Source organism: Rattus norvegicus, chromosome 1, assembly GCF_021556685.1.
Source record: "Rattus norvegicus strain SHRSP/BbbUtx chromosome 1, alternate assembly SHRSP_T2T, whole genome shotgun sequence".
NCBI lineage: Eukaryota > Metazoa > Chordata > Mammalia > Rodentia > Muridae > Rattus > Rattus norvegicus.
Genome location: NC_141534.1, coordinates 3,231,558 through 3,258,222, shown reverse-complemented (window position 1 = coordinate 3,258,222; position 26,665 = coordinate 3,231,558). Strand labels below are relative to the sequence as shown.

Below are 26,665 nucleotides of genomic sequence, written 5' to 3'. Positions count from 1 at the left end.
TGTGGAACTTCGTATTAGATATTATACTTTCACTATCTAATATACATTTATTATCAAATATATTTTAAATGCAATCATCCACCACCAAAACTAAAAGGTTCATTACAGATTTAGAACTCAGACAATTACCTTCAATATTATTCTTTGATAACTTAATTTAAATAAAAACATTATTCATTTTTAAAAAGATTCTAAAATTGTATGTGCATGAATGTTTTGTTTGCATGTACGTGTTGTGTACTGTGTGTTCATGCCTGGTGGTAAGGCCAACAGAGGGGATTGGAATCTCTGGAATTTGAGTTACAGAAAGTTATACCCTGCCATGTGGGTGCTAGGAAATGAACTCAGGTCCTCTGGAGGAGCAACGTGTATTTTTAACTGCTGATCCATCTCTCTAGCCCTTAAAACAACTTTATTTTTACCATTTTAATTAGTCATATGTATGTATCTGCAGGCACATATGTGCATGTGAGGGCAGGTCCCTGAAGATATGAATGTCCTGGACTGGAGTTATAGGCAGGTGGGAGCCATACCCTTGTGGGTGCTGAGAAGCCAACTCTAGCCTCTCTGACAGAGAAAAATCTAGAAGTAAAAATTAAAACAGAATAATTCAGGAGGATGTATGTGCACCAGCTCTACACACTTAGTTGTACTTCATTGTACATAAAAAATACTTTAAAAACCGTTAGGGCTGGAGGGATTGCTTAACCACTAATAACACTTGTTTCGTCCACAGGGCCGGGGTTCACTTCCCAGTACCTGTATCTCTGGTGGCTCACATCCATCCATTGGTACACATAAAGCGCCCAAACATACCTTCAGGCAAAAACAAGATCGGAAAGGGTTGTACGTGTGTTTAAATCTCACCACTCTGGAGACACAGGCAGATCTCTGTGAGTTCCAGGCCAGCCTGGTCTACATAATGAATTTTAGAATGGCCAGAGTTACATAGTGAGACTCTGTTTCAAAAACCAAAACAAAATATCAAAACATCCATCTACATAAAACCTAAAAAAATGCTTAACCTCCCCATGTAGGACTGGGTGTGTAGTTCCAAATTAGGATTCTAGGTCCTGGGTCACATCCCCAGTAACAAGGAAAGTATCCCTTAAATTATCCTGGAAATATTTTCATTAGGGTACCGACTTAATACCTTAAACTTCTTCCTCTTCTGGCACACACACACACACACACACACACACACACACACACACGGAGAGCCTGGAACTAGAATTTGGAACTCTAGTTTGACTTTTTAATTAAAAAAAGATTTATGGATTTATGTGTATGAATGTTTGCCTGCACACATATGTGTGCACCACAGGCTTGCCTGGTGCTCAAGAAGATAAAAACAAGGGCCTGGAATCCCCCTCAGAACTGGAGTTACAAAGGGCTGTCAGACACCACGTGGGTTCTGGGGATTGAACCCAGTGTCCTCTGGAAAGGAAGTCAGTGTTTTCTACTGCTGACCCATCTGTCCAGGCACTTTGATCTTAGGGTTTTTTTTTTTCCCTTGCTTTGTAAACCTGGTCAGTTCATGTATACATGTAATTAACAATGAGTTTGCTGAGAACTGTTTCATTAGGCCAAGAATCCCAGTTCTATATTTCGTCTGTGCTATTGGCAACTCCTATCACATCCCTCCACTCCTCACTACTTTGCATAATCTTGTCTACCCTTCAAGGATCAGTACCCATGTGTACATTTTCCTGATGACTCCAGTCTATGTTGTTCTAGCTAAACCCAGCAGCACTGCTATCTAGGTTACTAATGGCACTTACAGTTTTCCTGCTGTTGTTTGCTGTTAATGGTGCTGGGGATGGAACCTAAGATCTTTCACTAGCTAGGCAAGGCCTCTGCCATATCCCCAGTCCACTGATGGTGTTCTAATCAGATTTCTATGACTACGATGGAAAGACTTAGTAGTATTTCTATTCTCCTTTATACTATAGGAGTTCAAAACTGTGTTGGCCATTTCTTTAAAGGAGTAACATGAGAGTTAATAGATTATAAAGAGCTTGAGTTGTTTTGTTTTCTAGCAGCAAGACCCAACTTGACTATTTCTTTTCCCTGTACAATATGCCAAAATTCCCTCTATCTATACCAAAATGATAGAGTTGCAAGACAGAATTTATGAGGTGACCAATCGTTTGAAAATGGAGAAAACTAGACCATTTCTGGACCTCCTGACCTCAGCTGAGGTTGAGTAATATCTATGGGCTGAGGCGGGGGGGGGGGAAGGTGATTGGATTAAACTCATCAGCTGTAATCATCATGACACATACAGAAAAGAGCAGTCAGATGAAAGTACCTTAGAGCAAGGAGATTCTACTGAACTTTTAAACTCAGACTGGAAGAGGAGATGGTACAGGATAGGAAAAAACGGATTAGTCTAAAACTCATTGCTTTATTCTTAATGTTGAAAAACATTTAAATTTACAGGAGTCATAAAAATAGGTGATGACATTTCAGTTTGGAAGCAGGTTGAGTGTTGTTGCATTTAACGAAGTTTGGTAAGAACTGTAATTTGGAAATTGCTCCTGACGTCATAGCACACAGCACAGGTGTCTTAACTTTGTTTCCTTCCTGAAAGTTTACTGGAGTCATGGCTGTGTCTCAGTTAGTTAGCACGCTGGAAGCCCTGGACGCTCTGGACACGGCAGGCAGTGTTTCCTGTCAACTTCTTAGAATCTTGCAGAGATGAAAGCAGTAAAATTGGTGTCTAGTATAAGAATGGTATTTGTGAGGCTTAAGCTGAAACTCACACTTGGGTAGGAAGAATAACACTTCCACCATGGGATACTGAACTTATTTTGTAACCAATTATAGCTCTCGGCTATTTTGTTCTCAAGCATCCCTACCCTCAATCCCATGTCATGGTAATCTTTCACTTGAATTTGTGCTTTCAGAGCTGAAAACAAACCAGAGCCTCTGCTTTACCAGCACCGTGCTGTGACAGAGGCTAGTGCTCTTCGTACTGGAGAGGGCCTTTGCCCTTGGACTGTGATAAAATGATTATTTTGGCCCCATCGCAGAAGCCTTGCCTCTACTAGCCTAAAGGTTAGTGCACCTGGTTGGACGAGGCAAGACCGAGGCAGCACACCATCTAGCAATCTAGACAGCCATAGGAGCAGACCCGCTGCTCGCAACAGCTGACGGAGCGGCGACTGCGGAGCCCGAGGAGGCGGCACCTGTCGGACCCGCCATCCCGCCGCCGCGCATCAGCCGGAGCTGCGGCTAGAAACGAGTCCCACCGCGCAGAGTACCAGTTCTTCAGCCGCAGGACGGAGGCAGGTGCAGGCCTCAGCAAGGGGAACTCAGCGGCGTTGATTTGTCTGACCTCGCTACGGTCACCTCACTGGCTGTCACCTCCACCAGCTACAGGGCTTCAGGACTCCCCCGCCTCGGGCCCCGCCCGGCCGCACCCAGGGCTGCGCGGCGTCACAGAGCGCATGCGTGCCGCGGGGGATGCCGGGAGCGCGCAGTGGCGGCAGCGGCAGCGACGGCAGTAACAGCGGCCGCTCCAGCGGGGACACCAGCGGGGCGGTGACCGTGTGGGAGGTGGTCTCACTCTTGGGGAAATTGCTGGGGACCGTCGCCGCGCTGAAGGTGGTTCTATACCTGCTCCGGGTGTGCTTCGCGATGGCCTGGAAATCCGGCGGCGCCAGCCACTCGGAGCTAATCCACAACCTCCGCAGTAAGTGCCACCCCCGCCGGGCGTGGGCCACGGAGCAGGGCCGGGCCTGGACGCTGTCCCCCCTGACCGTCCGGAACGTTCTGTCTGCACCCCTGCGCCTGCTGGAGGGCGTCGCTGCGCGGTTGCACCGGGAGTCCGGAGCGCCGTGCGTTTTTGCAGTCTCCTCTCCCGGGACCTGTCATTCGGCGATGTAGATGGAAAGAGGGTAGAAGCCAAGAGGGAGCTGTTGCGGATGGGACAGGGGCAGTTGCCTCCTCGCAGGCTGCTGGGGACCGGGTGCGGCACAGGTGGCGGGGCTGTTGCTGGAGTCTGCGGTGCCACGGGCAAGGGGCGTGACTTCGGGGTGGGAAAGTGCGGGCTTGTGTTTCTAGTGACTGGGATGGTACCGAGGGGCCACCACCTTCGGCCTACGGGTTCTCTCACCGTCCTCCTCGGTTGATTCCCTGCGAGGTTTCTCTTTTCTGCCTTCCCCGCCCTCTGTTTTTTCCTTTGGAGGGAGATGCTGCTGTCTGATACCAGCGAGGGGAGGGAGAGGACGTTCCGACTATTGCGGTTACGGGTGGCTGCTGGGAGCAGTTTCTCAGGTTGCTGTCCAAAGTATAGGCTCTTTGCGGGGGACCGAGCGACTGTCAGAGCATGCTGTTCCTAAGAGACTTTGTTCGGAGCCTTTGGAGGTCCTGAATCCAGCAGACCACCGTGTGTATTAAATGTTCTAACTTTTCTTCAAAACTGTCCATTGGCTTTTAAAAGCGTGTTTGAAAAATTTTTGTTGTTGTTGTTTTGTTTTTGTAAAGAATAGCATTCTCTGTAGTCATTGCATTCCTTCCTTTGATGATAGTTTCAGGGTAGAATGAATGCTGTGTCACTTTCCTTTCTAAATTGAAATAGAGTAGTGTTGTTTGGTTCAGAGACCAAGAAGGGCTCCAGGTTCATATTTTCACTCTAGTCAGAATTCACAGTTCCTTTTGCCACCAATTTTGCAAAAATAATCTTAGTCTGCCCGACGATGTTTTTAAATTTTCTTGTGTTTTTTTTTAAGCCTTTCATGTGTTTGTCTTACCTCTCAACTCTATTCATAATCACCTTGGAGGACTTGAACCATAAACAATGGAATTTTCACAGAGAATCAGTACTCATTACCCCCCACCCCCAGGAGTGCCAATTCAGTTTGCAAAGCTGAGATCTGTGTAAGGAACATAAAGGTGAATGAGAGAAATAAGTATGACCATTTGGTACTTAATAGTCATCATCATATTTTAAAAATAATAGTTAAACAGACACTAGATATTTACTGTTTTGTAATCAACGGAGATGGCAAAATGTTATCAACCATTGTCAACATTCTCTTTGTAGAAGTATATCTGATAGGAAGTAGATGTTTAAATACTGAGGCAATAGTCTAAAGTGTTTTTGTGGCTTACACATAAGCTCAGTATTAGAAATGTTCAATAAAATTTAGTAACATGAGCTAAGTGTCTCCTATTGCAGTATATAATATTCTGAACATGAATTCATGAATTGTGACTAGGTAATACTCCCCCAACCCCCAGGAGGTTATCACTGTAGACTCCTTTGTGACCAAATTTGTGGTAACCCAAGATTAGATCTTTTCCAAGTGGTTTTATAATCACTTTACTGTATTGTATTACTTAACTGAAACTTCTTTTTTTTTTTTCTTTTCTTTTTTTCGGAGCTGGGAACCGAACCCAGGGCCTTGCACTTGCTAGTCAAAGCGCTCTACCACTGAGCTAAATCCCCAACCCCCTTAACTGAAACTTCTAAGGATACAAGAAGTATTTAACATTTATGGATGGTAGATATTTAGTTTTATACTATATATATAGATATATAGTGTATAGTATAAATATATGTATGGTAGATAATTTAGTTTCATACTAAGTATATAATTTATTAGAAGAAATTAGAGAATTCAAGTTATTTAGCTTTAAAAATACTTGAATACTTGTGGAACTTAAAACTTGAGATCATTCTAACTAATCAGCTTATTTTTACTTATATATCATTTTATTTTAAAAATGGTATTTACCCATATGAAATTTGCAGTTGGCACACAGTTTGAAAATATCTACTTCTGCAGGGTGGTGGTGATGTATGCCAGCACTGGGGAAGCAGTGGCAGGCAGATCTCTGAGTTTGAGGCCAGCTTGGTTTACAGAGCAAGTTCCAGGAAAGCTAGAGCTATACAGAAGAATTCTGTCTTGAAGAGAGAGAGAGAGAGAGAGAGAGAGAGAGAGAGAGAGAGAGAGAGAGAGAGAGAGAGAGGAGAGAGGAAGAAGAGGAGGAGGAGGAGGAGGAAGAGGAGAAAGAGGAGGAAGAGGAGGAAGAGGAGGAGGAAGAAGAGGAGGAGGAAGAGGAGGAGGAGGAGAGAGAGAATGAATATCTGCTTCTTTCTTCCTTATTTATTTTTTCCTAAATTTTGTTTTTAATTTTGTGGCGCTTGAGTTTAAACCTGAGGTCTTAAACATGCTAGACAAGTACTCTTCCTTGAGTGTCCTGCCAGTCTCCAAAATTAAGGGTTTTTAATTGAAATCTTAGAAATATGATCATGATGATACTGAAGTAAAGGGATGTATCATTGGAAGTGGAGGTTTGAGTTTAATTTTTTCACAAAATGTGATCATGGTTTTGTTAGTTTGAATATTGTAATTTATTGAAATTATTTACTCTTCTTTTTGGATTTGATTTTATAGTTGATATAGCATTTGTACATGTTGAGACCGAGCGATAGATTTCTTATCATTTGTTGACTTATTTGTGATGACTGTTCTTTGGTATGTTTGAACAGTTTCTCTAAAACTTAAGCAGGCCTTACAGTCCTGGGTCATTTGCAGTACACATTACTGGAGCTGGAGACAAGCTAATGAATTCTTGAGCTGCACATGTGCAGCTGCCAACCCTGGGACCACATAGACACAGAAAACTGAAATACAAGGACAGATTCTGCCACTGTTTCAGGTTTATCAGTTCTGAGGGCATCAGATCTCATTACAGATGGTTGTGAGCTACCATGTGGTTGTTGGGATTTGAACTCAGGACCTCTGGAAGAGCAGTCAGTGCTCTTAACCGTTGAGCCATCTCTCCAGCCCTCAGTTCTATATTTTAAAATAAAGTTTAAGAAAAATTCTGGTCCAGTCTTTTAGAACTCTGTTCATGGCTGACTCAGTGCTTCAGGGGGCACTTGATGATGGCCAACTTCTTTCTCCTGCATGCTCTTGCCAGGGAAATTTGGGCTACCACCAGAGCCCTAGCTTGTTGGGCTGCTGTGAGGTAGTAACTTGGTTTTCAGAGCCTTCCCTTTTACTTTGGTTGTATGAAGGGCATGAGATTCCTGCTTGGATTTCAGTATCATCTTTTAACATTTAAAATGTTACACTGGCTACTTAGAGTAGGCTGAGCAATTTCTTTTCCTTCTCTTCTCAACTTGTTTATTCATAAAAAGGGGAAAATTCAACCCAATTCCTTAATGTATGGATTATTTCTAAGTATGTTTTCTTTCCATCCTCAATTGTTTCATTTTGCAAAAACAGTGTTTTGGAATTATCAATCACCCAATGAATACTTGAATGCTTTCTCTTTATTTATTTAAAAATAATCAAAAGCCTCCTTAAATTGCCCAAGCTAGTCACAAATCTTTGGGCCCAGTCATCCTCCTTCAACCTCCTGAGTAACCCGCCTGTATATTGCACCTTGGGCATGTGTGGGTACTCTCTATGTGCCAATCACTAGGGCCAGAGGAAGAGCAAAACAAATACCCTTTCTTCTACAGTGAACAGCTAAGTAAAGTAAATAGAACCTCGTTGGATGTCCATTGTCAGAGCACGGGACAGTGGGTTCGTAGTTGTAGGAGAGAATGCCTCACTAATACATCCTTTGAGCAAAGATTTGATGAAGGACAGACCCAACCAGGAAGATAAGCTGAGGTCTGAGCAGTGCAGTCCCATTAAATTTCAAATGCTAGGTTTGGATATGAGGTGTGGGAAAAAGACGGGGGACAAGCCAAGTATATGACCCTGGAAGTTTTTGGGTATGGCACCTGGGATGTTTTGCTGGTTTCTAAGTTGGAAATGAGTGAACAGCAGACTTTGGTTTGGTTTGGTTTTTCCAGGGAGAGGAGCAGATCAGGAATTTATTTGGGAGAAATAAGAGATTTAATATGCTATAGTATACCTAAGTAGAGACCTTTATTGGTATTTGAACATATGGTTATGATAATTTATAGTTGCTGAGTCCTAAAAACATTTTTACTGTTGTTATTGTTTATGTTTTTATCTGTTTGGTTTTTTTTTTTTTTTGAATCAGTTTCTTGTTTGAACCTAGACTATCCTCAAACTTGCCAGGGAGTTGAGAGAGACAGTGAACTTCTGATCTTTCTGTCTGTTACTTCTGAAATGCCAGCTGTACATCCACCCACGGATCTAGATGATTGGCTCTTTTACATTCCATTTAAAGTGAAGTTGAGCTGTAGGAAGAGAAAGTTGCGTTATGCTGTTTTGTGTGCCTGTGTTTTCTTACTGAGCTGGTTTATGGGTGATGGTGGCACCCAGGACCGCCAGACATGTGTGACGGACATGGCAATAGAGTTGGCATTGTAGATGGTGCTTTGATGGACTGAGGTGTCCAGCTTAGCATCCTGAAGTGGTATGGAGTAATAAAATACTTGAAGAGATGTGTAGAAGAAGAGGGTCAGAGCAGGAGGTAGATTTGGGCTTACTACAAGGAAGAACCCACAGAGCTACGTGACTACCAGGTTTGCTTTGAAAAAGCCAGGCAGTTCTGGCTTTAATCTCAGAATTAAGCAGACAGAGGCAGGCAGATCTCTCTTTTTTTTTTTCCCCCGGAGCTGGGGATCGAACCCAGGGCCTTGTGTTTCCTAGGCAAGCGCTCTACCACTGAGCTAAATCCCCAACCCCAGGCAGATCTCTTAAGTTCGAGGTCAGCCTGGTTTACAGAGTAAGTTCCAGGACAGCCAGGACTACACAGAGAAACCCTGTTTTGAAAAAGAAAAATGAAAAAAAAAAATTGTTTTGACAATGATGCTCTTTGTCACTGGGTATGGTCAGAAGATGGCTGACCATTTCACTGTAAGGAACACTGCAGAGGGATCTGTTGTCAGATTTGAACATACACCAGTTCTCAGAGGAACCTTTTAAACCCAAGATTGTGATTTTATAGCATTAATGATAGTATGCAGTATGTATATTTTAGAAGCCAGGCAAGCACATTTTAATACTGCCAGTGTTACCTGCTTTTATATATGGTGAAAAGGAGCCCAAGAAGCATGGCTTTCCTTGGGAAGTAACATTGAAACAGTTTACTTTTTACAGACCAACTAAACTGACAGGTATAGAGGGTGACAGCATGTGTGTGAATAACATCTGCTACTTAGATAGCACGCTTTGCTTTGCTTACTGTTACATAAATTACTTTGATTATAGTATGAATTTAAATCTAGTCTTTTTTAGATTTTCTATCCTCAGTGTGCTTTGAGTTTGAATTAACTGGTACCTTATTTAACCATTCTGGATAAGAAAAGGTGAAACTTCTGTTAGCTTGTTGATAATTGCTAGACAGTGAAGACTAGAACTCTTGAAGAAGGAATAAATGTATCTACCTCACAAAATATATTTAGTCCCTCTCCAAGCTTTCCAGACCTCAGATCAATGCTCAGAAATCCAAAGTCTCTGAGAACCAAGGCAGACTTAGCTCTAAGTCCATGTAAGATATCAAAAGGCCACGCCACATTCTTCTAAAATACAACACTGGGATAAGCAAAGGCATACATTTGCATTCCAAGAGGGAATAATTGAGGCATAGAACGATGGGTCAGGCAACCCCGTAAGCAGGGCAAACCGACACCCCAACTCTGTCTGGTATTCAGAATGTTCCCTAAGAAGCTGTGGACATCAAGGGTTTGGGCAGCTCTACCTAGAGGTGTTTGTCTTCTCACTCTTTCAGCCTGCAGGTTTCTTTGGAAGGTGTTGCATGTTGCTAGCAACTCCGACTTCCCAAGATCTTCACTTCAGCCTACACTTCACTCCCTCAGCCCCACTATTTTTACATTGTTCAGGGCTCCTTGCAGGGGCGTCTAACTCTACCACACATTGCCTGGCTTCCCAGGGTTTTCTCTGTATTCTTAGTGGATATCTATACCATTGCATAATTCTTATTCTTAAAAAAGATTTATTTACTTAATGTGTATACACACACACAAACACACACACACGTACACATACGTATATACGTATTATGGGCACTGTAGTGTGCCTGGTGCCTATGTAATGCAAAAGAGAATTTTAGATCTTTTTTGTTTTTGTTTTTAGAGGCAGGGCTTCTTTGTGTAGCCCTGAGCTGCCAGTGGGTGCTGGGGCCCATAACTGTGTCCTCTGCAAGAGCCGTAAAATGCTCTTATCTGCTGAGCCGTCTCTCTAGGCCCAGAACTTGGCATCCTCAGTCCCTGGAAGATGATCATAGGGATGGCCACTGTTTGTCTCTGCACAGTGAGCTCACACCGTTAGGACCCCTTGGGTCTTGATGGCTGCAAACAGAGTGGGTCCTAAAGTGATACTGTCCTAGGTCTCTTATCCATTTCTTTTTCTTTTTAAAAGTTAACTCTATTTTATGTAAATTTGTGTTTGCCCAATCGTATGTTTGTGTACCATACATATCAGTGCCGGCAGAGACCAGAGAAAGGACAGTTCCCTGGACCTGCAGAGTCACAGCTAATTGGGAGGCCCCATGTGGGCACTGGGAATTGAACTTAAGCTCTCAACAAGCAGCACATGTCTTTAACTACTGAGCAAATCCTCTAGCCCAAGTCTCTATTCTTTTAACACAAGAGAGCAGGGGAGAGTGTGTATATATGTGGTGTGGGTGCATGTGGAGGTCAAAGAACCACCTTGGTGTTATTCTTTAGACACTGACCACTTTTTTTTTCCTGAGACAGGATCAGTCACTGGCCTGAAAGTCACCAAGTGTACATTGATCCACCTGTCTTTGCCTTCCTGTGGAATTACAAGCACACATTACCATCTGGCTGTCTGGCTTGCTTCCTCCCTTCCTTTCTCTCCTCCCCTCCTCTTCCCTCCACTCTGCCTTCCCCTCCCTCCCTCTCACCTCCCCTCCCTCTCACCTCCCCTCCCTCTCTCCTTCCCTCCTTCCTTCCCTCCTTCCTTTTAAACTTGGGTTCGGAGATTAAACTCAGGTCCTTGTGCTTGCAAGACAAGCACCTTGCCGACTGAGCTACCTCTCCAGATCCATGGACTTAACTTATTTTTTCTTTTGATAGTTTTTGAAGTAAAATTTTCATCGTAATGAGTGGGTCTTACCGATTCCCCAGATGCGTACTGTTCCAATGCAAAGGATTTGGCTTTTTAGTGGTGTTCATCTTTTAGCAACTGTACTTTTATAGGTGTTTCTTCTGGCCAAACTACAAGTTTCTCAGATTATTCTGCTCTGTTCTTTTTACTTCCTACTTCTCACTGTAAATTTGGCTAAAAGCAGTTAGCTGGTAATATTCATACCGCAGCCTGAACATCGTTTTTGCTCTAACATTTTCTCTACAGATGAACTGGTCTGCCGTCTTTAAGCTCAGGCTCCCACAGTCTTGGGGCATGGATAAAATGTAGTCCAGCTGTTTCCCATAGGTTAACAAGGGCTAAGTTTAGCCCAGTTGCCAATAGAGTCATTTCCATGGGGACCTCATTGGGGTAGCATTTACTGTCTGCTTTCCACTCTGTATGCTATCCCTCTGACTGTACAGGAACCACCTGCTAAACTGTGCTCTAGCATCTTCAGTTTTCTTCTAGCTTGCTTCTTCTGTCATTCACATTCTTCCCATGACATTCCCAGGACTGCGTCACATTGTTTCAGGTATAGTTGGAGTCAGTTGTCCCACATTACAATGCGATTCCTATTAGTCAGCCTTTTCTTGTTAAAATAAGTACCTAAGATAATTTGTGTAAGTATATATTCTGGTTCACAGTTTTAAAGACTTAGTCCATATTCAGTTGGCAACATGGTTTTGGACCTGTGGCAAGATTACTCCAGGGACAGATGTCAGGTTGTCATGTTTGGTAGCAGAGCTCCTTTAAAAAGATTCTTTTGTTGTTGTTGTTTCTAAATCATATTAAACTGTTTTCTTATTGTATCACTTTCAGATATCAGCTGTTGTCAATTTGGCCCAGTAAGGCTAGGCTCTCCTAGTCCCCACCTGGCCACATCCTAATCCCTGGTTTCTCTTTGTAGTTCCCTTTGTAACTGTTTTAATGGTGATGGGATAGAATCTAGGTCCTCTAATGTGGGCAAATGCTCTGCTCCAAGCACTGCCCTTGAAAGTTATGTCCTTTCATATTTCTTTGGTCTATAATTGGACACTACTACTTGCTCTGTCCACTTTTTAAAGGCCTATCTTTTAGTGTGTGTGTGTGTGTGTGGTGTGTATGGTGTGTGTGTGTGTGTGTGTGTGTGTGTGTGTGTGGTGTGTGTGGTGTATGTGTGTGTGGTGTGTGTGTGGTGTGTGTGGTGTGTGTGTGGGTGGTGTGTGTGTGGTGTGTGTGTGGTGTGTGTGTGTGGTGTGTGTGGTGTGGTGTGTATGGGGTGTGTGTGTGTGGTGTGTGTGTGTGGTGTGTGTGTGGTGTGTGTGTGTGTGGTGTGTATGGGGTGTGTATGTGTGTGTGTGTGTATGTGTGTGCTGTGTGTGTGTGTGTGCAGATATCTGAGGAGGGCAGAAGAGGGCATCAGACCCTCCAACAGCTGCAGTTACAGGCTAATGAGCTCCATGAGCTGCCTGCTGACAGTGCTGCCATCTGAACTCTGGTCCTCTGGGAGCCAGGAGGGCACACTCTCCAGCCCACCCCCTTCCATTTTTTTAAAGGAAGAATATTGGCAAGTTCCCTGTCTCGTTTCCAATTTAATAACAATTTGTTTACTAAAGTTGATAACATATTTTATTCTGAAAAGTGAATAAGTCTGCTCTGCCAAATTTAAAAATTGTAAACAAGTGATTATCTCTATTTATGAGGTGTAGTATGCTGTTTTCCTTTTGTTCCCTGCTCTGTGCATCTGTTATAATAGACCTATCCTAGTGACACTAGACATAAAATATCTTCTTTTTACAGTTTTATCTGCTTGAAACTGCCTCACCTCAGCTTTATTGATGTGTAAATCATGATGCTTCTATAATTCTGCAATACATGTTGTGGGTTTTTTTTTTTTTTTTTGAGTTGGTCTCACTGTGTTTCCTTGACAGTTCTAGAACTCATTATGTAGAACAGGCTGTCCTCAAACTTACAGAGATCTGCCTTCCTCTGCCTCCTGAGCGCTGAGATTAAAGGCATTCACACCCACCTCCCACCCCACTTTGGCCTCTTGTGTAATAGTTTTGTGATTTTTTTTTCCACCTTAAATTTGCTTCACCTTCTGTCCTTTTCTACACCCCAAGTTGGAAAGAAAAATGTATCCATTCTTAGTATGATCCTTAGTTTTTCAAAGTTTTAAAATTTTGGCTTATAATTTATATTCTGTTACATTTACTTTTAAAACTCTTGTTTGGATCAGCTGCATATTTGGACTCACAATAGCCATTTTATAGTTAATTAATTAGGGCCCTTGTACCCCAAGGTTGCAAACAGAGTATGGGTGGGTTGCAAGTTGTTCACTATTGAAAAAGGCTAATGGTAACTGTATGTTTAACCTCTAATTAGTCTGCACATGCAAAGCAGACAGCACATATTTTTTGCACATCTAGAGACAAATCGTTGCTATTCAAAAGAAATATTTCTGCACAGTGGTGGCCATATATGTGTCGCCAAAAATTAGTAAATTATTTAATGTAGTGTGGTTTAGCCTTCTGCTGTGGTGCTGATGATTGAAGTAGGGTCCTCTGGAAGAGCAGCAGCCATCCTCCAGCCCCCTTTACATTGTCAGACACATTTTACTGTTTGCCCCACTCTTATTTTTTTTTTTTTTAACTTCTACAGTTAGAGGGTTGTGACTCAACGTTTTAAGAAGCTAGAAGGGTTTCGTATGCACCATTCTTAAATTCTTGCACATTCAAAACATTTCTCCCTGTAACTTTGATAGTTGAAAGCTTACACTTAAATTTAAAAAATGCACTTCTAAAAATGTGACAGACACAATTCAGAGCCGTCACTGAGTCCTGTAAACTATTAACAGTTCTCTGACCAAATCTGGGCTGATTTCAGGTTTTATAAACACTTATGGTGACAAAAACCCATACTTCCAGTGTATGGCTCTTCCCACCCTACTACAGTGCCCCACGTGGTCCTCAAAGCCTAAAATGTTTCCTGGTTTGCCCTTCGCTGGTTATCCCCACAGCATGTTTCTCCCTCCTCCCATCCCCCATCCCCAAAACAGTGCCCTGTGTCCCATTTGCAGCTCCCTCCACTTTGGAGTTTGCCTGGCAGCTGCAGGGCAGTCCTCTGTTGGGATGCTTTTGCCTAGAGCTTGATTTACTAGTAAAGTGTAACTGAGTGTCTGCCTTGTGCTTGGGCTGGGCCTCTTGAGATCAGGGTGCTGACTGCAGCCCTGGTCATTCCGTGCCTTCGATGGTCGTCAGCTGACTTTCTTGCAAAATGCTTTGCTTCATCTTTTTTTTTTTTTTTTTTTTTTTTTTTTGGTTCTTTTTTTCGGAGCTGGGGACCGAACCCAGGGCCTTGCGCTTCCTAGGTAAGCGCTCTACCACTGAGCTAAATCCCCAGCCCCTTTACTTGCTTTTAATGTTCCTCTAACCTGCCTGAGGATCTAATTATTTTTTGTCTTTCAGATGTATCATTTTCCAGAATATGTTTTGGAGTTGATTATTCCTAGATTGCTTACCTTGTAGGGTGCTTCAGATCAGCTGTGTAGTCACCCATTGAAGTGCTATGGTCTCTGTTTTCTTTGTTTTTCCATTTGTCTTGTGGACTTCAGGCCACCCCAGGAGCTCTGTGTGATTGCAAGTTTGTAACAGGTAACGATGGCAGTGCTTGGGGTGAGAACTGAGAGGGGAGGAGACAGGGTCTGCTGCTGCTGCTTCCATGGATGTGACTCTTCCTCAGTCTCATCACGTCTCCTCCCAGGAGCCACGGCCTTCCTTGTTGAGCAGAGCATCAGCTTGCTTCCTGCCCACTGAAGTGGTTTTTCCTTACCCAGCTTTACTACAGTAAGTCCCACACAGTGTAATTCACCCATTTAAGTCCTATCACTCAAGGGCTTTGCTATGTTGTAGGGATGTGCAACCACTGCTGTGGTCACATGAACATATTCGTTGTCTAGAAAGGCATCTTGTCTCACCTCTGTAGTCTCCTGCCATCCTCAACTTTAAGCAACTACTGATCTGTTTTTTAATCTTTTGTTTTAAAGTCATTTAGTATATAGTAATTTATAACTGGCTTCTTTCAGTCAGCATAGACTTTCAGTTTGGTCCATGTTCATGAATACATACGTCATCCTGTTTGGTGGCTAAGTGATATTCCACTGTACAGATACACCACGTTTTATATGCAGTCATCCTAGAGGCATTTGGACTGTTTCTGCTTTTTGATGATTCTGAACCGTGTTGTGATCCTTAGTGTGTGTGCTTTTGTTAGTTTTGTTTTGTTTTGTTTTAAGAGACAGGGTCTTACTTCTTGAGAGGACAGGTATTGCTACTGATGTTGACTTCTTATGTTACTTTTTATTATAGCCATCTTAGTGAGTAACAAATGGTATTTCATAGTGGTTAAAGTTTCTATTTTTCTGATGACTAATGATAGTTGGCATATTTTTATGTAATGTGGATCATGTGGTTCTTGGATTATGGATTGTGGAGATTGTCTGGTTAGATCTTAAAAACTGGGTCATCTTTTCTTATCTTCAACTTTCTTTTAGCTTTAAATTAAAAAAGAAAAATAACTGTGAGCATTTCTACTTGGCCTCCTTGTTCCCAGAATAACAACTCCGAGACTTAATTTTGAGTAAATGCCTAGGCCCTAAGCTTTGGCTCGTTCCTGCTTGCTAGTAACTCAGTTAATCCTGTTTAAACTAGTCTAAGCCTGCCATAAGGCTAGTTACCTTTCCTCATTTTCATGTGTCCATCTTGCTTAGAGTCTAGGGCGAAAACCCCCACCTCAGACTATCCCCAGAGTTCTAGTCTCTCTATCAGAACTCCCACCTGTGACTTCCTGTCTTTCCCTAATAGGCCATCAGTATCTTATTGAGAGGTGGTGCTTCCCCACAGTGCAGGAGATTCTCTCTACAAACATGTCATATGGAGGAGGGGCTATGTTCATGAGTATAGGTGCCTGAGGTCAGCAGAGGCTTTGGATCCCACTGCTGCTGGGGTTACAGATGGTTGTAAGGCCCCCTATGCAGGTGCTGAGAACCAAACTTGGGCTCTCTGCAGTAGTAGCATTTACTCTTAACCATGGAGCTGTCTTTCCAGTCCCTGGGTCATCCTTTTAAAAACTTCCTGGGTAGTTATCTTTGGTAGAGTTATAGACTGAACCCAGAACCCTGAGGCATGTTAGACTAGCCCTCTACTACTGAGTCCCAGCCCTAGTGACTGTTTTTAGCACTAAGTCTTAAGAGTTCTTTGAGACTCATGTTACACGGCTGGCCCCGAGTTCACTGCGCTGCAGAAGACGACCTTGCATTTGTTATCCTCCTGCCTTCGCCTCCCAAGTGCTTTATTTGACATATGAGACCTGTCATCACACCTGGCTAAACCTCTGCAGATAAAAGATTTATAAATACCTTCTCCCACCAAATCATTGGTCTTCCCATCAGTTATGAAGCCTTCTGATTAGAGGTTTTTTTGAAGCACAATTTATTTTATTGTTTTAGTTTTGATGCTTTTGTTTTGATATTTCAGAATCTATTGTGAAATCTAAAGTTTTGAATATTTACCCAGTGCTTTCTTTTATATTTTTAGATTTATTTTATGTGTTTTGAGTATTTTACCTGCATGAAGATGCCCCTGTGCATGCCTTCTGCTTACAGAGGTTAGATGAAGGCATCAGAACTATGTGGGTGCTGGGAACAGAACTGGTTTTCTGCAAGAGCCCCCAGTGCTGTTAACCCCCGAGCAATCTCTAACCCCTCATCATCTTTTCTTCTTTGAAGGTTACCATATGGCTTTTATATTTAGGCATGGAATTTTGTTTTGTTTTGTTGGTTTTTGAAACAGGGTCTCTCTTTGTAGCCCTGGCTTCAACTTGCTCTGTAGACTAGGCTGACTTTAAACTCACAGATTCACTTGGCTCTGTATTTAGTTTTAAAATATTTGCCTTTAATTAAGTTTTATATGTGTCATAAGGGAAGGCCAAAGCTAAGCCCCTTTGCTTGTGGCTCTCTAATTGTCTCAGAGTCATTTATGAAGAGTCTTTTTGTGCTGGAGAGATGGCTCAGTGGTTAAGAGCACTGACTATTCTTCCAGAGGTCCTGAGTTCATTTCCCAGCAACCACATGGTGGCTCACAACCATCTGTAATGTAACCTGATGCCCTCTTCTGGTGTGTCTGAGAATAGCTACAGTGTACTCACATATATTAAATAAGTAAATCTTTCAAAAATAAGTGTTCTTTTATTGTTGAATGGTCTTGGCACCATTGGCCCAGTGACTTATGAGGCATTTCTTGGAGCCAGCACTGTGCTCTTCCAAACCCTAGAAGTACGTTGAATGTTATAGTATCTTCTGGAGGGAGGAGGGAGGGGCACTCGCTGTGGCCTTAATGGGGTGCAGAGAGATGAGCTGGGGGGAGGCAGAAAGGCATTGTTGGTTCAAAACAGTTGCTGCTGGTGGTTCAAACTTCCGAGTCTGACTTAAAGTTGTTTATTGTAGGCATTTTTAATCAGAACACAATTTGGTGAAAAATATTCTGGTAGTAATTAATTCAATCCTGGTGTACAACATAAATCTTGAGAAACAAAATTGGGTGAAATACAAGTCAGATATATATGACTGCATTGAAACTCTGTAAAGTCTATAAAGATAGGATCTCTTGACTGACTGAGAAAACAAGCTTACAACAAGGGTCTTGGGGAGCTTTGGGTGCCAGGAAAGTCTCTGATCACACAGATAGCACAAAGGTTAGAAAGCTCATCTGCTTCAATCACTCTGTCCCTTGAAGAAGAACACTGTGCACTTAACACCCCAGGCTCTCCTATGCTTACCCATGAGCACTAACCTGTCTTCTACAGTACTTGGCACTGTACTTCCTTTTGGGGGGAATGATTTCATCATTGTTTAATCTGTGTCTTTTGCTTCCTCTTTCTTTGGTATTATCCTGGTATGGTGATGCTGTAGGCCATGTTTATTTTGTTTCCTGCCCCTTCTTGATCTCAGATTTAGGGTTTTATTTTGTTGTCTTTTTTGAGCAGCTGGATGGCCAACATTAATTTTTGAAAATTGGAAGTTCTACAATTGATGACTAAATGACATAAGTTTGCATAAATATTTAAGCTACTCATGTTGCTTTTACTGAAACCTCATTTTAAAATAGCTATTTATAATGTAGTCAAATAAAGCAAAGCATGTTTTTGGTTTAAACATTTTATTTATTCTGAACTTGCTGGTGTTTCTGTAACCTCAGTGCTCAGGATGTTGAGTAAAAATGGTAGGTTTAAGTCCTCTCTGGACTTAAATAGTGAGACCCTGTCTCTAAAGAGCAAAACAAAAAGAGCAAGAAAACTTTATTTCTCTCCAGAAGTGTGGAAGTCAAGACCATTCAATCTTACTGCTTGTAGCTCTGTAACTAGGCTGTTTTGTTTATCCTTTTGTGGGAAAGAGGTTGTCATGTCCCATAGCCAGTGAACACAGTTAAGAGAGAAGTAAGAGCTTTATTAAGTAGCTGTAAGCATGGGTTTATGAGAGTTATTGAAAGTTTTTTGTTTTGTTTTGTTTTAAATAGATGAGAGTCTTACTGTGAACAAGCTATATAGACCAGGCTGGCCTTGAACGCAGAAGAATTTGCCTGTCTTTGCCCCCTAAGCATTGGGATTAAAAGCATGTTCCACCATACCCACTGAAGTTTTAACAGACAATATTACATAACTAGCTGTACATGAAATATACATACAATTGGCCTTATTTTTCTTCTCAAAGATTGGGTTCTTTTAGACTGTATAACACTGTCCGCTGAGCCTTTACCTGGCCTCTGCATCCATGGTTAGTTCTTCTGTTTGTTTGCCTTTCTTACCCCAGGGGTTTACTATGTAGCATTGTCTAGTTTGGGACTCACTCTGCAGCCCAGGCTGGCCTTCAATCCATATGAATGGTCCTGCCTCTGCTTCCCTTACAGTCCTGAGCCACCTACCCAGCTCCTCATTCTGAAGGCTCTGCTTTATGCAGCATCTGCCTTGCACTGGCTTTTATTTGCCTTCTCTGTGTGTTCTTGTCTACTCCAGTTACCACCAGTGTGGATGGAGACTTAGATTGTCAATGTCTAGTGTGTTGGGGGCCCTGGGTACAGTCGCAAACCACCAGGGCACAGAGGGTGTAGAGCAAAGGCAGAAGCAACTGCACACAGTTGCAAGCTTTATTAATCTTTATGTAGATATGAATATGCATTACCACAATTTCCATTTTGGCAAGATACCATAAGATCGTTATTCCCACGATACCAGGAACAACTGAGGCAAGACTAAACAAAGAAATACGACTAAACAAAGGCTTCTTCTCAAAATATTCATATAACAAATCTCCCCTCTTCTTATTATCAAAATAAACTTGACATTACCAAGAAAGTGTGAGAACCGCTTCCACAGAAACAGGACACAGCAGAACATACTTTAACATTTAAAACAAAGAAAAACATTTTCTTCTCAAGGGCGGCATTCCAGCCCCTACTTGTACCTGTCACCAGTCCTTACTTGACCCTGCCTGGGAGCTGCATCTCGATGCCTCCACAATAGATTTCTAACTCAGGACTCTCTCCTGCACCTCAGTGTCACGTGTCGTGTCGTGACCTCTGAGTGCTCCTTGTGTGACCCTCGGCTGCCCATTCATGTTGATTTTTTGACGTTGCCTGGATCATGGCAGGCAGTGGTCTTGTCTGCTTTCTGACCTCTGCAGTGCAGCCAGAGAGAGTAATTTTGAAATATGTCTGATGTCACATCTGCTTAAAATATCTGTCTCATTCATTTCAGAGAATGGAATCATCAAGACAGATAAAGTATTTGAGGTGATGCTGGCTACAGACCGCTCCCACTATGCAAAATCTAACCCTTACATGGATTCTCCACAGTCAATAGGTAAGCTTTATATTTCTAAAGAGTCACATTTTTCTCATGTACTCTAATTTTATGACTAGGAAAAGAGCAGTATACACATATAGATTATAACCCCATTAATGGAAATTTTGTTGCCCAGTTTTATATCCCAACCCACCTTTTGTAGCAAAATGCATCTTTTTATGCAAATTAGTAAGTTTGGGAATATTTTAAGGAAAAACAAAAGTTCAATGAAAATTTAAGAGTTGTAGCTGAGTGCTGTTTATTGAGGATCCCTGACTTTGAAATTGCATATTAGCATTGATTTTTAAAATCAGTATTTAAAGGAATAGGTAACTGAGTCACTGATGGTCTGCTTCACTGGCCCCATGGACGCTTTGGCTTTCGTTTGTCTTTAGAAAGTTCCGCATTTAATTCCTTGTCCTGAAGCAGGTTTTGCTGAGCTGCTGAGCCTTGGCAGTGGGCGCCTTTGAGGCTTAGAGGTGCCTCAGGTTCTGTCGGCCAGCTGCCATGTCTTCTTTTGAAGCACGGTGACAGTCAGCAAGAAGATCCTGGGGAGCTTCTGAACCCCGAAGGCACCTGCTACCACCGCTCAGTGAAAACTGCTTCAGAGGCAGAAGCAGGTAAATAACTCTTGAGAGTGTAACATCGGAAGGAAGAGAAACATGGTCTGAAACTCAGCACAAGACAGTGATTTACCATTGGACGGCAAAAGAGGAGCACATTGAAGAGCTTTACTAGTCTGCTAGCTGGCCGTCTGCCTGTTAAAGTGTTGTCCTAGATGTGACTTATTCTGCTAAGACTTTGCATACTTATTTTACTTATGAAGGGTTTCCTTTTATAAATATGAAGAAAATTCTTCCTGGTGTAAGCCTGTAAATCCAGCTATTTGGGGGGGCTAAGGCAGAATGATGCTGAGTTTAGGGCCTGCCAGGGCTCATATGGAAACCCTCTCAAAAAGAAAGGAACCAAGGACTGAAGCACCAAGCTGGCATGATGCTTGTAAACTGAGCTCTTGGGAGGTGAAGGCAGGGGGGTCAGGAGCCCAGGGCTCACCTTAGCTCTATGAGGCCTTGTCTCAAACAAGTGGTTTATAGATTTATAGGCCTATACAAGATCTGAACAAGTGGCAGTACACTGAAAGCAGTTGCGTGGGTCTTCCCTTCTTTAGCAACAGTGCAGAGGGCTTCTTCGAAGTAGGAGTTAGTGGGTTCACTAGCCAAGCGCATTAGCCTGTGGGCGATTGTATTTTCTAACTTATGCCTATGTCAATCTTCTAACAAATTTTGCTTAAAGATCATAAAAACTGAAAACGAATTGTGAAAAACAGCATGTGGCTGTTAGAAAAGGAGCTGCGGCATCACATGTTGTGTTCTTGTAGCAGAGTGTGAAGTTATCTCTCTTTGTTTTGCAGGTTTCCAGGCAACAATCAGCGCTCCTCACATGGTGAGTTAGCTTTGCTCATTGGCTCACAAGCAGGTCACATTTCACTCAAGTCACAAACGTACTTCTTTTTGTTTTTTCTTCTTTTGAGACAGTGTCTCACTATGTAGATCAGGCTGGTCTCAAACTCACAGAAAGGTACATGCCTCTGCCTCTTGCCTCCCAAGTGCTAGGATTAAAGGTATGACTATCAGGCCTTATTTATATTGGTATTGAGAAGAACTCTTCTTGTTAGAAGAGCTATTATTAAAATCTTCAGCATCTGTTGTGACATGAAACGAACTTAGCAAAAGTCAAGAAGAGACTATTTTACATAACACAGTGGCTTTGTGCTGTCTGACTCTCGCTTGGATGATGTGAACAGATGTCTGTTCACTGCAATCAGGCCCAGCAACAGACCCGAGACAGTCTAAGCTAGTGAGCTTATTGGGGTTACTTAGATGAACATGGTGACCCAAAGGCCACTCTGTCACTGCAAGGGACACCCTAGCTGTAATGCACAAATGGGCTGTAATACACAAAAGCTACATCTAGGAGCTCTGAGATCTTTAGGCAATTCTATGAGACTCTTCACCCAAAATTGTTCACACTTCATGTGACCTTAAAGAGAGAGGTAAGCAGTCTACTTTTTCTGAGCTCCCAGAGTCTTGGGAGCCTTTCTTTCCCCTCTGGTGGGCAGTGTTTGAACTTAGAGGAAACAGCTACAACACCATGCTGTCGGGATCTGAAGCTTTCACAGCTCACTTGGAAAAGTCTCCAGGGAATAGTGGCGATGCTTAGCAGGTGGAAAGATAGCAGGTGATAGATATGTGACTTTAAAAAGACCTGCTTTAAGTGATTTGGGTTTCTCTGTGTAGCCTTGGCCGACCTTGAACTCACTCTTTAGATCGGTTGGCCTCAGACTCATGGAGATCTGCTTGCCTCTGCCTCTGAGTTCTGGCACTAAAGGAGAACACTATCACCACCCAACTAAACATATTTTTTTATTTTATGTATATGTGTAATTGCCTGCATGTGTGTATGCGTGTGTACCACGTGTGGCTAGCTCCCAAATAATTGAGACAGAGGCCTATAGATTTATTTGACAAACATTAAGCAACTGAGCAGATATTCCTAATTCTATACTGTCTATATTCCAACCACACACTCCAATTACTTTCAGTTTGACTCATCCTGGCTTGTTCTGCTCCATGTGTGTCCTCGTGGAGCCTGACCTCATGGGGACCTTTTACTTTTTCTACCTGTCTTGTGGCCCTTCTTGTCCTGGACCTTCACCTGCCTCATGGTGAACTTTTCTACCTGGCTCTTTTCCCCGGGACCCCTGACTGGAATCGGAAGTCCAGCCTTTCTCTCTCCCCTGACCAGTCATTGGCTGTTCAGCCTTTTATTAACTAATCAGATATAATTGGGGAGGATTCTTCACATCACATTGATAAGGAGGATTCTACTAGATCTCAGGGTACAGAAATCAGCATCTGAATACACAGAGCACAAGACCAGCCCCTAACACATGTGGGTACTGGTACAGAACCCACATCTCCTACAGGAGCATCAAGTACTTCTCATCTCTGAGCCATCTCTTTAGCTCCTTAGTTTTTTTCTATTGCTGTGATAAAACATCATGATCCAGGATACCTATTAAAAAAAGCATTTCATTTGGGGTTCCTGGTTTCAGAGGGTTAGACGGCTAGAACCTATGATTCATGATGGTGAGCTTGGCAACAGACATACAGGCATGGTGCTGGAGTAGTAATGGAGAGCTTACGTAGGATCTACAAGAAGGAGAGAGAAGGGAGGGAAGGAATGAGGGAAGGAGAGAGGGAAAGAGGACTTAATTGGGTTAACTGGGAATGGCCTAGGCTGTTGAAACTTAAGAGCCCACCCAATGACACACCTTCTCCATCAAGTCCACCCCTCTAAATTTTTCCTAAACATCTCCACCAGCTGAGTACCAAACATGCAACTATATGAACCTACTGGGACCATTCTTGTTCAGATCACCACAACTATAGACACAAAAATAAGATTTTGTCCACTTGATTTGCTCTTAAGAGTGTAACGTAAGCCTGGTGGTGGAGGCGGCTCATGCCTTTAATCCCCGCTCTCTGGAAGTAGAGACCGGTGGGTCTCTGTAAGTCGAGGCCAGCCTGGTCTGTAGAGTGAGTTCAAGGACAGCCAGGGCTACACAGAGAAACCTGTCTCAAAACACCGAAAAGAAAAAAAAAAAGAAAGGGACTTAATATACATATAAGTTTTGGGGTTTTGTTTATTTTTTTGAGACAGGGTCTCAATATGTAGCCTTGGCTGTCCTGGAACTCACTATGTAGACTAAGTTGGCATATGCCTCCTGAGTAACACCACACCAGTACTTTGTATGACTTTTATGAAGTGTTATTAGCTTACAGCTATATTTGGTAATATCATTTGTTTTTATTATAGAAGATTGCAGCTAACATAAATCTCTCCAATATTGGTATTTGTTGTTATTCATTCATACATACCTGAATATGGTCTAAGCTATAAAAAAAAACAAATGGCTCCTAAATATTGAATTTCCCTTCAAAATATAATAAGCAAAACAGTATTCACTTGTACGTGACAAAGTGAATATTTCTCCAGAAAAGTTAGAAGAAACTGGAAACATTGGTTGCCTTTAGGAAATAGAACTGAACATCTGGGAAGGAAGGGGTTGGTTGAGCGTTTTCCACTGAGAACCCCATTTTTTTTATCTTGTGACTTTGAATTTTAATTTATATAGTTGTTACCTAAAATTACAGGAGCACTTTAAATGTAGGAGGTCTAAGCAAACTTAAGAACTCTGATGTAAACTGTGGCGTCCATCTGTTCACATTGTCATCATAGTTGGTAAGAGTAAAAACTTCGGTAGACGGTTACAGGTGTGTTTATAAGAGGTGGGTATGGGCTTCAGGAAGGAATTGATGTCGGCTGATGCTCTTTCGTTCGGCAGCATGCATATGCACTAGAGCTCCTGTTTGACCAGCTGCACGAAGGCGCTAAAGCCCTTGACGTAGGGTCTGGAAGTGGAATCCTCACCGCGTGTTTTGCACGGATGGTAAGGACTTTTTCTCCTTTATATGTGATTTAGCTATGGTCTCTTCTAACTGGTGGTTATAATTTTTTTTGTTTTCTTACGTTCCATTAAGATGGTAATCTTACATGTATCATTTAGGATTATTGTTGCAAGTTACGGAACCCAAACTGTAGAGCTCAGAGAGAATTTATTCACCTTATCTAATGTTGAAGCCTAAGGGCCTCCCTGGCTTCTTATTGGCTGGATTTAAAAGGCTAGGCTTTATCTTATTGTATTTATTTTGGGTTTTTGAGACAGAAACTCTCTGTATAACTCTGGCTATCCTTAAACTCTCCCTGTAGTCTAGGCTGGCCTCAAACTTACAGAGATACAACTGCCTCTGCCTCCTGAGTGCTGGGTTTAAAGTCATATGTCACCATGTCTAGCTGATTGGTTTCTCTCTGGGTGTTTATTTGCCCTTACATTTTTCTGCATGTGCATCATGATTAGACAGCCTCTACCCTGTGCTCCCAGTACGACAGTCCAGTTATTCAAACCATTTTCTGCTAAGTTCTCATTTAACAACAACCACAACAACAACCAGAGCAGATCTGGTTTTTAGGCCATCTTAATGTCTCTCAAGAATAGAGGTGGAACTTTTCCCTTGGGGAGGAGCTGTCAAAAGCCCTGTTTACTGTATTCAGTGACTTGTTTAGTGTAGCACCAGAGGCTTATTTGGTGACAGTGTCCAGAGTGTAAGCTGGGACCACTAAGGCACGTGGAGTGAGGGTTCATCTGTGCTCAGAGTCTGATCAGGGTGCTTTGAGAAAGCCTGTAGCTACAGTGAGAGGTCCTGGTCTACTTATGCTGGTATGTATGCATCTGTCTATTTTTATACGAATGTGCAGTAGCTTCTATAGTGTAACTCTGCAGAAATGAGAATTTTGTCTAGTTTTTTCCCTTGCTGTTGGTTAAGTATCTGAGATTGGTGCCTGGCACACAGTGGGGTGTCACAACTTCTTTTCAGACTTTTACTTGTTTTGTAGACTTCAAGTCCTCAGAGCTGGGTATCAGGAATTCCTTTATAAAAAGCTACAACTAGCATTGCACTAATGAGTAGTTCTCTAGATTAATATGTTACTGGTTTAAAAGGAATTTTCATTTTTAAAATATCATTAGGGGGCTGACAGGTGACTCAGCCGGTAAAGACATGTGCTGCGAGTCCTGGCAACCTAAGTTTAATTCCTGGAACCCACATGGTGGAAGGAGAGAACAGTCTCCATAAGTTCTCCCCTGACCTCTCCATATGTGCCGGGCACATGCCCCTTACGTACAAACTAAATGAGCAAATGTAGTTTAAAAAGGGCTCCGGCTGGTACTGTTTACCAAGCATCTGCCTGTGATTGTTGGTGTTCTGAGTGCTTACCATGCGTGGGTGTTTGCTTGTTTTTCAGATCCTTTATGTGGTGTAGACCCTGTCTCTTCTTACTTTGTACTTGAGATGTGATCTAGAGAATGAGGGGTTTTTATGACTAATGTCAGGCAACTGTGAGTGCTGAATTCAGTCAGGATCTGGTTCAGAGCTATGTAGATTGGGCTGGCGTCTAATTCAGAAGCTCTGCTCTTAAGAGCTGGGATTAAGGGCATGTACCATCAGGCTTGGCTTCTTTTTTCTTTTTTTTAAGTGTTTTCATATTTTTCACTAGTAGCAATAGCATTGGGTATAGAAATTTCACCTCATCGTTTTGTTTTTGATTTCAAACAACTAAGGCTTGCCTCAGATTTACTCTGTACTGACTGGCCATCCTGCCTCAGTTCTTGAATTATAGGATGATAGGTGAGTGCTATAGTGTCTGGCTTCTTAAAGATTTTTAGGTAATAATTGATTTTTCTAAGATTTATTTTATTTTTTGGAGTCAGGGTCTAGATGTACCCTTGGCTGGCTTGGAACTTGTTATGTAAACATAGAAATCTAACTGCTAATAAAAGTAACCATGCACCACCATGCCTGGTCCCAGCAGGTGAGTGAGCAGTTTTAAAATCACCTTCGTCTCTGTTAGGGCTTCACTGTTGTGAGGAGACACCATTACCACAGCAACTCTTATAAAGCAAGACATTTAATTGATGCTGGCTTACAGGTTCAGAGGTTCAGTCCATTATGACAGGAAGCATGGCAGCATAAAGGCAGACATGGTGGAGGAGCTGAGAGTTCTACATCTTGATCCTAAGGTAGCCAGAAGGAGACGTTCTCCATACTGGACAGAGC

General features: G+C 42.4%; 1 protein-coding gene across 28 annotated transcripts in view; it reads left to right on the top strand.

Moving 5' to 3' along the window:
* The window catches only part of Pcmt1 (protein-L-isoaspartate (D-aspartate) O-methyltransferase 1), a 48,556-nt gene that overhangs the window by 12,706 nt on the left and 9,185 nt on the right, over positions 1-26,665 (top strand). For 6 of the 28 annotated variants that reach the window (XM_087637492.1, XM_087637092.1, XM_087637370.1 and 3 more), the window contains exons 2-4: positions 19,842-19,946; positions 21,340-21,371; positions 24,337-24,441. In XM_087637492.1, coding sequence (XP_087493618.1) covers positions 19,880-19,946; positions 21,340-21,371; positions 24,337-24,441 — 204 coding nt within the window. In that variant the 5' untranslated portion in view covers positions 19,842-19,879. Of the gene's footprint in view, positions 1-2,909; positions 3,698-3,810; positions 4,394-14,646; positions 14,879-19,841; positions 20,549-21,339; positions 21,372-24,336; positions 24,442-26,665 lie in introns of those variants that run through there. The other 22 variants (XM_087636927.1, XM_087636715.1, XM_087636775.1 and 19 more) reach the window with 9 other exon arrangements.